Genomic DNA, 13721 nt, shown 5'->3' on the forward strand with positions numbered 1-13721 from the left:
AATTCTTTGCATGCCAAAGCTTCAGAGGCTCTGTTATCCAACCTATTTTTGACCCACAAGACTTTGTGGTGCGCACCCTTAAAGGTTACTGTAGATTCCTTATGCATTATTGTATTTAGCTGACCAACTTTATTCATATCTCTGGTTGTGATGAGTTTAAAAGATGTCTGGTTCATATGTTTCAATTGAAGCCATTTGTCAAGTTGCAATGGGATTCTAATTTAGTTATGACATTTCTAATGCGCGCACGTTCATCTTTAACCCATTGCACAGTTGCTTGGTGCGACTCCTGACGATCAAGACTGTTTTTCTCATTGTCCTTGGGCTGGCACGTGGGGTGATTAAACTGCAGGCAGTTTAGGTTCAGCTACACTACACCTGTATTTAGCTGTCCAACTTTCCTTATTCAAAACTCCGGTTGGGATGAGTTTCAACTAGGTCTGATTCATATGTTTTCCACGAACCCATGTGTCATGCTGCAATGGGATTCAAATCTAGTTATGACATTTCTCATGGGCGTACTAAGCCATTGCGCAGTTGCCTGTTGTGACTCCTGACAATCAAGACTGTTTTCCTCATTGTCATCAGGCTGGCGCGCGGGGTTATTTAACTGCAGGCACTTTCGGTGCAAGCACCCTTCTCCACCTTTTGACCAGGCGCAGGTATACTGAGAACTCGGGTGGCCTTCTTACCAAAAGTTGCGACTTCTTTTCACATCTGAGGATGAGAAGCTTCTTCAGCTCAACCATAAAAAACCTGCTGAGCTTCTACATTGCTGTACAAAGGAGTATTCCGTAGACATTTTTCTGTTTGTGGAGTTTTCTGGAGCAAAGAAATGGAAGGGATGCAGAAAAGGACCTTGTCAAGATAAATAGTCCTCTGCATCAAAATCTGTTACACACTGTCAAAGAAACTGCTTCCTGAATGTCTGCAGGATCATTCCACCAGAGCCAATGGAAGTGGCAGTGCGGTGAGGAGCACTGGTTTAGGACATTTGCCAGTTTGTGAGGCTTGTGTTTGTGCATATATCCTCCTGATACACCTTAATGGTCAGATGAGGTGGGACGGTCACTTCTCCCGCTCTGTTGTACAAGACATTTTGGTCTGAGTCCACTCCTCAGACAGACTCTTTGCCTTTTTCAGAGGTACTGGAACAGTATCTGTTCAAAAGTGGTTTGAATCTTCTGTGAGAAGAATTAATCGAAAGAACAATTACCTTCAAGAATGCTCTTTTCTCTGGATACCGTAACCACATATTTATCACTGCCCTTTTGCCTCCTCATTCCATTGACTGGACTTGTGACCATCATAATAAGGTTTCAAATTAGAAATAAGCACACTGTTATCAACAGTTTCGTAAGATGCTCATGTCTGAGGACTCAGAAGGCAAAGGATTGAAGGAATGTTCATCAGTATACAGGAGTAGTACTTAAATGCAGCCCCAGTCCGTCACTTCTGGGGTGGTTTGAAGTCACTTCAGCGGCACATGGTGCTTCCTACCAACACGCTGGAACATTGTGGCAAATGTATACGGTTCCAGTCCGCTGCCCGGGAGTGTTCTAAAGATAAGGAATCAGTGGTTAATTACAGTACCCGCCCTAAAGAGTGTTAATGATGCTAGATAACTTGTTTATCTTTGAAAAGGATTCTGTTCTCTCATTTGAAACCCACTCAAACATGAGGCGCTGGCACAGTTAGAAGCCAATGTATCGAGTTGTTACTTATAAGTGCTGCATTTTGTCTTGAGGGTGTCTCCATGCTTAGTTTTTAACCACCTGTGCAAATATTATTTTGCGTGTAAGCTATACTGGCAAATGTTTTGTCTCCTAATGGCGCAAACATATGTTTTGCATTTGGTATAGAGTCTGAATTCTGAATCCATTATACTCAAATACATTTGCCTACCAAATACTGATCAGTGATTCTAACAAAATCCAAATAGTGAAGCTTTGTAAAATACAGTATTGGACCCTGCAGTGTAGCATCTCTGGCCTAGGAAAGAAGTAGAAAGACAACCAACAATGAAAAATTATAAGTTGCAAAATAAGCTCATGATGACTTTGTAACATCTCTATTTATGCAGCAAGAGAAAATCAAATGTGCTACTGCGAATAGCCTTTTTGATAGATGATATAAACTGCATGACTTAACTTAAACAGCAACGTAAAACACTTTTTCAACAGAGAAATAAATAACAAGAAAAAAATGCCAACATAGGGGCAACAGTTTCTTTTCTACAAGCAGTGCAACTATATATATTTTAAAACAGATTTTTTTTTGAGTGAGTATTGCATACTGTTGTTATCCTTTTGTTGCAACAGCGAAATTGTTGCCTCTGCATAGGCATCAATCATTTTGTAATTAGAGAGAGATATCTCTCTTTATTTTAACTGTGTTAAAAGGTTCTGCGGACACCAGAGATTTTGTTATGTTAATCAGGGGTGTAGAATTTAATAAAATATCTACTTGTCCATGGGACAGGTTGCTACTTAAATCTGTTTGTCCTGTAAAAAAAAAATCTACTTGCCCCTTTGGTGCCATGTAGTGTGGAGACAAATTATTGTAGCAGTCTCATTATGTAAGAGCTCTGATAATAGCCTCTCTGATTATGCCATGGCTGCTACTATATTAGGGCGTGAATGCTTGCAATTAAAATCCCTACTATAGCAATTTCCTTATTTTGCCATCTTTCTGCAAATCTACAGACTGGGGCTGGAGGAAGCAGTAAGGATTAGTTCCAGGGCTGGAATGTCTTTGAGTCTACAAATCTACTAACTTACATGTTTTAAGGATTTTCACCGGCTCTTTTCTAATCTTTTCCCATAATGAGAAAGGTTGGAAACGTACTTCTGACAATGGCAGAAGTAGAAGTTTTTTTCAGGGTTTGGGAAAAAAGTGTTTGAAGAGAAAGTGAACTTGTAAACGCTCAATAGATTTTCACATGAGCGAATCTACACATGCATCTTTGCTCGTGCTAAAATACAGTGCACAAATATTTTCTAGGAGTACCATTTCCTGGTCCACTTCTGTAAGTTTTTGTGAATACATGAAAGTCACTAATTCAAAGATGTATACCATGGGTGCACTTTTGTGACGTTCTTTAAGAATTGGATCCCTTATTAGGTCTGGTGTTAACAAAGACATTTTGTTTTTATCACACTTCTATTTCTCTATCTATCTATCGGCTGGCTTTACTGTGAGTGATCGCATTCTACTCTTTCACAAGGAGCATATTGGCACGCAAGGTAGTTTTGTTCAGTGCCAGGAACTACTGTGGCAGTCAGTGGTGTAAAGAAACTGGAGGGGGCTCCTCTGCAAAAAAACATGGAGGCCCACCACCCCCGGACTCATGCTTTGCTAGGGGTGTGGGGGGGCTTTGTAATGCCACTGGTGGCATTGCGTGCATTTTTTTCTTTTTGCCAGTGCTTGTTACAATGGTGAGACCCTGGCAGCTCCCACAACAATAAAGTGTTACAAAAGCCTTGTCAAAATAAGACACTCATTGACTAAACCAAAAAACTCGCAAAAATGTCAGATTGGTTGGCTTTGCCAGTGCTTATTTATTTTCACGCTTCCGATAATCTTGTTGAAAATGGCTACACTGATTTTCCATTACGAATATTTTTGGTAAATGCTCCCACGTAATAACACATTTTTACTAAATGATGCCTCAAAGAAATAACACCTAAAATTTCATAGTAGCAAAAAGTTTTTTCCTACTTGGATTTCTTCCTGAACATTTTATTTTGAAAGCAAAGGATCATCACTCTTGCTTACAAGCTTCAACAAACATTTGCATCTAATCAGAGAGCATTCTGGGAGCATTATGCTTAGCCTCATACTGTTAAACTTTTCAAACATGTGTACACTTTTTTTTATACTGGAACCACTGTCAGTAGTGCAGTATGACCTTAAAACGTTTATCTACAGCACTCACCCTAATAATGAAGGCTTTTCATTCACGAACCATAAATACAAGTGTGAACAGCATTAACTTATGGACACACATTACCCCAACTTCAGACAGTTCCTTTCTCTGTGAACTGGTAGTCAAAGGGTTTGTATTACAGGAGGTTAGGCCTACTTGTCCCAAGGACTAAATAAACATGAAAACTTGTTGCCCTTAATCCCAAACAATATGTCCCAGGCATCTCACGACCACGTCTCTGTTAATGGACTTAAACCTGATGTGGCAATCAAGTAACTTATTTCTTCTTTCAACTTATTAGAGTAACAATTTATCCCTTTAAGGTAATGCTATTGGTAATGGAGATGCTCTTCAGAGAGAGAGATACACAACATTCAGCATCCCAATGTCAACATATTTGACTGAGCAGTTCATGGCTTTTACATTTGGTCGCTGATGAAGCTGGAGATGTCAAATTGATACCATGTCATGGGTGATCTACAGTCACATACAATTTTTTTTTTTTTTTTTTTGATTAGCGTGCTGGGACTTCAATCCGTGGTGTAGAAAAGTGCCACTACTGTCTCTACATGCTTTTTGGTGGCGGATGAACACAACAAGACTGAACTGATATCGCTCCCTTGATATGCCCAGCAGACTATAGTAAACATTGTTACATGAACATGTATTGCTTAGCAGCCATTTAATCAATTTTATGTCTTTGAAGTGGAAATTATTCCGAAATCCCAGTGGAAAACGCAATATTCTGTATTGTAAAATTGATTGCATAGCGCAGTATTTGTTTTTGGAGTCCAGAAGAGGCTGGAGTTCTCTTCAGTTACAGTGCACTTTCCCAGGGGATCATTGAACTGAATCCCTTTTTGTCGGTCGAACATTTGATTTATTTTATGTAGGATGTGACTTTTTACTCAGAGGTTATATAGACATTCCTGTCTCAATGAAACCACCACTTGCCTTACCAGAAAGATATCTGCTGACAAAACAGACACTACATTTGTTTACTTAAGATCACAACCAAAGAGATGCTTAGCCATGCCAAATGGAGCGTATCAAGATAGATTGTGCTCATTGTGATCACTTATAACTATTTTTAATCTGATGGAAGATTCAAGCACTTTCTAGAAGACGTAAGTAAGTAGCTGAAGTAGTAACTGACACCTCTACAAGAGAAACATTGAGCTTCTTCCTGGCTCTCACTTCATATATTTATAAAAATCTGTTTCCTTGGTTTGGAAGCAAGATTTGAGGCACATTCAAGCAAAACATGGCCCAAAACACTTTTTCACTGCTGCTCCAGCTTCAAATCAATCCCCTAAAGGACCCTCTGGGGGTCTTTATGACCCTGGTGGTAAGTGTAAATGTGGCGGTAGTACCGCCAACAGGCTGGCGGTACATACCACCACATTATGAGAATGGTGAGTTGGCTGCAGCCAACCCCCCACTTCTCCACTCATACCGCCATGGCGGTATCAGCCGCCGGGCCAGGATAACAATTTCCAGCCTGGCGGCGTGCATGGTACCGCCGGCGGTATCATGAGCCTGCCTACCAACACGGCGGTAGGCCCGGCTGGTGACAATGAATTCCTTCCCTGTCACCAGTAGGGGGCTCCCCCACCCCCAACACACAGCTGACTCCCCTCACCCCCCCACCCAAAGCCCCACCCCCATACAGACACTAACCCCCACCGATCCAAACACACACCAACCCACCCCCTCTGATCCTCTCACTCACCCACCCATACACCCGCAGACACGCACCACACATAAACCCAATCACTCGCACTGGCATACACGCATATTTTCAGACATGCACGCACACATTTGTACACATAATCACATTGACATGCAGACCGCACTCACTTCACCATTCTTACACGCATTTACTCACACGCTTACAACCATGCAAACAACACAACACGCACAGACGCATTCACACACCCACTCACAAATTCATGCACACACTCAGATACACACAGACAACACCCCCACCTTCTTAACCCCCTCCCCTGTTGGAAGCCCGACTTTGACAAGGAGGTCTTCGGGAAGGGGCACTGCTACCGCCAGAAGCGCTCTGCCAGCAGAATACTGCCAGGCTGTAACACAGGGCATGATACATCTGGCGGCGTTCTACTGGCGTGGCGGTGCTGGTGGTAGCAGTGTAACCTTACCATCGTCTGCCACCATGAACACTGCCGGATTTCCGCCCTTCTTGTGGCAGAAGTCCGGCAGTGCTCATAATATGGCAGACGGATGGTAGACGCAGTGGCGGTGTTTTGACAGCGGTAGGCGGTTTTTACCGCCAAAGTAAAAATGACCACCTATGTGTTATTCCGTGCAAAAAGTGTGACTATTTAACATGTTTAAACTCCAAAAAAAACGTAAAATGTTAGCTGGCTCAATCTTCACCTTCCCTTGGCAAGGAAACTCTGATGAATGCAGTGTTGGGTTTGCATTATGATTTGGAAAATCATATCTCCATAGCCTAATAAAGTACTTTACAGTGGCTAGGAAGTTCATGAACAGGAGTGTACAATATACCCTCTATCCCCTTGCAGGTAAATCTCTCTTCTAAAGATGAGTTATTCAAGGTGTCTACCTTTGTTAGCTTGTCTACCATTGTCTGCCTGATGTGTATAGAAAGTCAGATTCCTGTGCCCCAAATTACGCAAACTTCAGTTTGATAAGCACATTATTTCTGTTAGAGAGTGCCATGTAGGGGCCTGTTTCTGTTCTGAAGCTCCATGGTTTTTATTTAATAACTGTGTGTGTGTGTGTGTGTACATAGCTCCATCTCACAATTTTTGATGCCTCCAGGGCTCACTAAAACCATAAGTCTAGATCGGTTTCAAACATAATTGTTCAACTCCCCTTTTTAACCAAAACCTATATAACATCTTTTATCACCACCGTTTATCCAGCACTTCTTTTCTTTTTGCTTTCTGTCGCTGACCATTCCTCTGGCATGAATATTGGTACTGGTGATGTATTCCAACCATAAATCTTGGATTCCTCCCTGTATATCTCTACCCATTGTTGCTGCCTCTTGATACCCACTTGAACTTCCATTCTAACCCCTACCTTTTTTATTTTATTTTTATCATCTGTTGCCATGAAGGGGTGTGTGTGCCACAAGATTGTTTCCCTTTAGTATGTTTTTATGTGCACCATCACCTGCTTCTTTTTTCTGCCCATCAAAACCTGTTTCTTTTGTGCTCAGCAATTTATTACATTTTGCCTCACTCCCATGTTTTATCAGTTTATTTTGATGTTGCCCTCTCTCTTCTCTTAACTAAGACAGCTAATCCACAATATGTGGATTTAAGCCATGCATGTATTGCATGAAGGGGGTTAAAAACTCCATTTGAATTTTGTGGGCACACAATGATCTTTTTGTCTATTTATTTTTGCACGTACTGTATGATTTCATATTTTAACAAGCAGTTGCAATGCAATAGGTCTTGCATTTGTGCGAGTTAGAGCTATTGGCATTGTAAATGACAATGGAGGTCATTATGACCCTGGCGGAAGGCGGAGAAGCGGCGGTAAGACCGCCAACAGGCTGGCGGTCTTTTTTTTTGTATTATGACCATGGCGGTTACCGCCATGGTCATCCGCCTGTTCTCCGTTCCGCCCGCCAGGGCGGAGACGACCGCCGGGCTGGAGACCAGGTCTCCAGCCCGGCGGCCGTCATTATACCGCCGCTGGTATTTTGACCCGGCTTACCGCCATGGATTTCATGCGGTTTGAAACCGCCATGAAATCCATGGTGGTAAGCACTATCAGTGGCAGGGAATTCCTTTCCTGGCACTGATAGGGGTCTCCCCCACCCCCACCTGGCTCCCTCCCATACCCCCCCACGACCCCTGCCACCCCCCAGATGTGGCAGGACCCCCCTCCCCACCCCGACCCCCAACATAACAACACTCATACACACACAACACACACGCAGGCACCACCAACACACATACACGCACACACACCGACATACATGCAAACATCCACACACACAGTCAGACATGCACGTCCACATTCAAACATACACGCACACATCCATACAGACATACCTACAGACATACACGCACTCATTCCCATACACACAACACCCCCGCAAGCATACACACACTCACACACCCCCTCTACATACATACACACACACACGCACACAACACACAACACCCCCCCCTCCACTCACGGACGATCGACTTGCCTGGTCCGACGATCCTCCGGGAGGGGACGGGAGTCATGGGGGCTGCTCCGCCGACACCACACTGCTAACAGAACACCGCCACGCCGAATCACAGGACGTGATTCGCTGGGCGGGGTTCTGTTGGCGTGGCTGTGGAGGTGGAGCATAAAAGGACGGAGAGCTGCCAACGGTCATAATAGGCCGAGCGGCAAACCGCCACCACTGGCGGTCTTCCACACGGCGGTCCCTCGGCGGTCTTGGAAAAAGACCGCCGAGGTCAAAATGACCCCCAATGTCTTTTACCTATGTCTTTTGCTTTGGAGTGTAGTGGATGTATGTGCCGTGGAGCTAAATTATGTGGGTTGTATTAGAATTGTCAGTTGTGGAATTATGTGGGGTGGATTTTTGTGGTGTGGGGTGGAATTATGTGGTGTGGAGTGTATTTGTGTAGTGGAATTTTACGGCATGGTCAATAGATAGGGGTGAGAGCTGCACAAGTTAAGTTAGTTAAGTGTTTCGCATTAGCAAGAGTAGGTTTCCGGAGCCTGTTTCTCTGATGTACTGCATCACTGTAAGTTATCTTGAGAGCAGAACGGAGAGTTGAGGGGGGGGGGGGTATTGTAAGGGAACAGGAACCCTAGAGAGAGTTAGAAAACACTTGCATTTTGATGGAGTGCTGGAACAAAAAGCTAACATGTTTTTTAAAAGTGAGTAGTGGAAGGAGACAAGCAAACATGCAACGTTCCAGGGAAGTGACAGCCATAAAATGGAAAAGGCAAGCTATTGAATAAGAAGAAGGCAAATGAGTGCAGCAATAAAGCCAATGGTAATCAATGGGTGGGCTGCAAGCCCCTCTAAGTTCTTTGTAATTCCACAGTGTCTTTTGCATTGTCTCGTAGGTTAGCCCTAATGATGGTGCTTTGCAGCACTCTCAATAACTAATATTACTATTACCCAACAATACTAATTTTAGTAACCTTGAACAATGACAAGCTGCGTTGGTCCCACCAGGATTACAACAACATATGTCCTGTAGGTTGCACACACATTTCTGCAGCCAACACAGTAACCTGCCAATCAACCTCACCTCTTTTAATTATGTTTCCATTATAACTTGTCTCAGCAAAGGCCTTCAAGGCATCAACAAGGTAGAGCTGGAACACGTTTCCAAGGAGTGGCAGTGAGACAGGCCCGGTGAGTTGTGGATGCGAGGGATACCACAGCCTCCGGAGCTCTAGCACCAGCAGGAGCACAGCTCTGCCCAGCAGGACCAATAACCAGGCCGAACAGTTCACCTGGGCGAGAGGAACCATCTCCGAGTCCTGGCACATGTACTTTCAGTGCACATGCTCAGTCCAGAGCTCGAAGTTAAAAAAACATGACCTTGATCACCACGGCACATGTGGGGAAAAATATGAGTTTCACCGTAAGAAACAGCAGGTATTTCCTTACAGTGTATTCACTAAGTGAAAAATATTCCTAATAATGGGGTTAACTTAAATTTAAAACGAACAGGCACTCACTAACAACACCGCTTGTTTTCAGCATTGAACCACTAACTTCTCAGCTTACGTTCAATGTCCCCGTCCGTGTTTATAGGACAGAAGTAACACTAGCAACGTGATTTCGATAGCCAATGGGAATGATTAACTAAGGGAAATTGTTAGAAAGCTATAAAACAAGAGTTTTAGTTTTCGTGCAGTAACATGCACTATGCAGGCAGTCAGTAACAAAATGTGTAGGAGGGCTCCTCTTCAGGATATGCTGACCTCTCCAACTCCACTCACATCAGTAGGGGCTTTAATTTTAAAACAAGATGAACGAAGCAGAGAAAAATGTTTTGAGCGCTCACAGGAGTCTGAACGAAACATATGTACTGTTGTCCAAGCTCACCTAGGCTCCTAATGCCGCCAGCTGAGCCCCTAAAGCCCCCCACAACAGTTCAAGAATGGTATCCAACAAACGTACTGAAGTCCAAGCAAATAAAATACTGCACAAATACGTTAATTTTGCAATTTCGCATACGTAGCGTTGTGCTTTGAAAAACCTGCTGTTTGGGTAAGAGAAATAGTTGCTAATTAAATGTCTCACAGATGCCAGAGCAAGCACATTGAGTAGGATTAAGCTTTTGAGTCATACACAGCATCTGTACCTTGGCCAGCGCTTCCTACCATGTGCAACAACTTGCCCCATAAGTATCTCTAATGCTGAACCAATATTCTAAGCCCTGCAATGAAGCCAAATACGGGTCGCTCAGTAATCTGTACAAATAAGTTACTGCAAGGAAAGCCCAAAACAAGTATGTTCTACCAAAAGAAGCCCAAAGCACACCTAACACAAAACATTTCGAAAATAATTCCAAATTAAATTACAAATATACCGTCCTCAGGAGAAGAAGCTGCCGGGTGGTTTTTCCACTATGAAGGGTCAGGAGGAGGTGGGAGGGAAGATGGAGCACCTTTTGTTTGCAAAGCCCAAAAAGCGCCACTCCCCTTGGAAAAAAGCCCAACACAAAGTATATTCTTCCAAAAGGAGCCCAAAAAACACCTAACACAAAACATTTAAAAAATAATTCCAAATTAAAATACAAATTGTACTGTCCTCAGGAGAAGAAGCTGCGGATGGTTCTTCTTCTATAAGGGGTTAGGAGGTGGGAGGAAACATGGAGCGCATTTCGTGTGCAAAGCCCAAGTGCCACCACCCACAGCAAAAAGCCAAAAACAAAGTATATCCTACCAAAAGAAGTGCAAAACATGCCTAACACTCATAACATTTCACAATGATTTCTAAATGAAAATACAAATGTACAGTCCTCAGGAGAAGAAGCTGCATAACACATTCTCAGTCTTTGAATGCACACCAAATGTGACCAGAAATACAAGCACTACTCCCCAGTGCTCCAGATGAAAGATCAAAGTAGTCTGTGAACACATCTTAAAATGGTGAGCAGTGTATGTATATAGTAGTTGGTCCTATCTCCATGGGAAGGACACAAAAAAGCAAAAGATGGGACAAAATGGAAGATTACCCAGTAGCAAGCAAGGACACTGGCATAGGCAAATAACAATCACTGGGTGGAGCGGAACCTCACAAACCATCTACAAAAGGTTGCTAAGCGACAGTGCAAGCGCTGTCTAAGCTCCACCTAAAAACTAGTTAAGAGGGAAAGGTTGATTCTGCCTCCCTCTTGTATCATTACCTTTTTGGACTGGAACTTCACCCAGCAGTCTCACCCAAGCATGTGACACAACAGTCCATGCAGTGAGGCTTTTTCTATATGTAATTGATATCATATAATACACATTGTAAATGTAGTGATATTGCAGTGCACACCATTGTGTAAATACTTGGCTTAACTTGGTAACACTCCTAACTAAATAGGAAAAAACAGACGGCTTAGCTTGAGTGGGGCAATCCAGTAAATAGTCTGTCAGTTGCCTTAGTGTGCATGTAGATTCTCTTCCTGACCCTTCACCTGTCCAGGCAGTCATTCAAAAAAATAAATAATTAGAATAACACACACATTATTATAACCCAAATCGGACACTAAATGGCAGGAAAGTTCAGAGCATCTAGATTTGTAATACTACAAGTGCAAACTGCGTGTGACAGTTAAATTATGTCTCTTTCATTTCTTTTTAGCTTTTCGTGGTGAAGCCTCAAAGTTATATTTTATTTTTATAATGCAGTATTTCTTACCAATCCTGCTGGTGTTTAGTGATCATCTGTGTGCAAATTTGAATCATCCATGCCGTTTTAGCCTTATAGCAGTTTTATATCAGCGGTTTTAAGTACTATTAAATTTGGTGGTGGTAAAACCTGTTATTTACAATGCTTAAAATGGCAGAATAATGTAACTTCTTCATAAAGGACAAATGTGTGTATTATTCAGATTTCTTGTTTTCATCATCAACTATTGCTGATACACCACATGGCACGACCTTTAAAGAAAATACTCATTTGAGTATTCACCCAATTGAGCAGTCTTCTTAGTATATCACATAACATAGTTGGTTCTCCTGTTTCAGCTTACAAAAGTGTGAAAAGGGGAAATCATATGGATTAAGAAGACACACTATAGAAGAAAGAAGTGAATTAATGTCCTGTGTTGAAAATGGAAGCTACACGAAGGCGGCAAGATTTGCAGCTGGTAATTTAAGATTTATTTTGAGTTATAATCTGGGTTTAGCAGATTTCGCATGTTCTTGTCTGATGGGTCGCAAAATGTAGTAAGAAAAAAAGATTCACATTTTGCTTCCATCAAGTACTGTAAATATTAATATGCATCATATTTGATCATCGTCTTATAAGACATTTCCTTTTCTTAAAAACAAATTGAATTGAAGGACCATATATATTTACTGGAAAAACCTGACCTAGTAGTAGAATGCTCTGAGCTCCAATTTTTAAGGGGAACTCGGTGCTTCAATCGAAATTGCACTACCTTAAACATCATTAGAATACCGTCATTTGGTTATAGTAGTGCAACTTCCATGTTTGACCTACAGTTTCTGGAGTTTTGCTGCAGAATGTTTAATCACCAGTTTGTTCTTTTTCTGCAACCGTTAAGAGCACAGTTTAGGATTTTTGTCATTGTAAGTTTGTCAAAGCCACCTTTTTACTGTTGTACTGTGCCTCAAAGGAATGTTAAGACTGGTTACAATTGTAAGGTCTCCATAGATCATACACTTCAAATGTGGAACCTACCATGGACTGGGGAAGGTGTGTGCCCAGCCACCAGCCCAACATCACTGGCAATCCTCACACTGAGCTATATAGCTTTCCTAACTGCCTGGTCATCCAGTATAAAGGGATCATAATTTGTTTCAGTATGAGTTTTGGTGGAATAATAGCTTGATACTCTGCCAGAGATTTCAGCCTCATACTCCGTGAGAGGTAAAGCATGTTTAATTGATGTCATATAAATCTGAACCTTATATGTTGACAATTTAATCTGAGACCTTTTTAATTTGACATTACACATGTCCTCTTTCCCCATAATTAAGTTTATAGAAGGTTCCAAATAAATAACAAATGAGATGGAATCACATACCTCTGCAGAACTGAACAGGTTCTGGAACCATATCCGCTATTAAATTCCTTGCACAAAGATCTACACATAGCGCCTGTATCAATCTAATACATATTTCACCTCAGTCCAGTCCTCAGATAAGGCCAGCAGACCCTGTCAGACACCTTGTCATCCAAAAGGATTATGCTAACACCCCTCCCCAAGATGTTGGCAACCTCAAATAACGTTGTGGCCATATTAACATGCAATATTGTATCTCTCCTGGTACAAAGCCTTGTTTTTGTTGCAAAACAATACTTGCAATTACTGTAGCAGGCTGATAGCTAACATCTGTTAATATATCTTAGCATTAGCATTGATCAAAGAAATTGAGTGACACAAACTTCTGTCATCTTTAGGTTTTCCATTATAAGAAAATATCAATACTGGACCACAGTGTAGGTACCTTTACAGCAGCAGCTATAGTGTCAATTTCTTTCCCGAATATCAGACCCAAAACTTGAAAGTGTTTTAGAAAACTGAGTTAGTAAAGAATCGTCCTCTGTTTCTTTACACCTGGGAGGGCCTTCATTGTC

The 13721-nt window shown here is 42.1% G+C and overlaps 1 protein-coding gene across 3 annotated transcripts in view; it reads left to right on the forward strand.

Annotated features, from left to right (window-relative positions):
* The window catches only part of BRD1 (bromodomain containing 1), a 453076-nt gene that overhangs the window by 356929 nt on the left and 82426 nt on the right, over window positions 1-13721 (forward strand). For all 3 annotated transcript variants that reach the window (XM_069229712.1, XM_069229714.1, XM_069229713.1), the window contains exon 10: window positions 12143-12264. In XM_069229712.1, coding sequence (XP_069085813.1) covers window positions 12143-12264 — 122 coding nt within the window. The remainder of the gene's footprint in view (window positions 1-12142; window positions 12265-13721) is intronic.

This window comes from Pleurodeles waltl, chromosome 4_1 (genome assembly GCF_031143425.1).
Source record: "Pleurodeles waltl isolate 20211129_DDA chromosome 4_1, aPleWal1.hap1.20221129, whole genome shotgun sequence".
NCBI lineage: Eukaryota > Metazoa > Chordata > Amphibia > Caudata > Salamandridae > Pleurodeles > Pleurodeles waltl.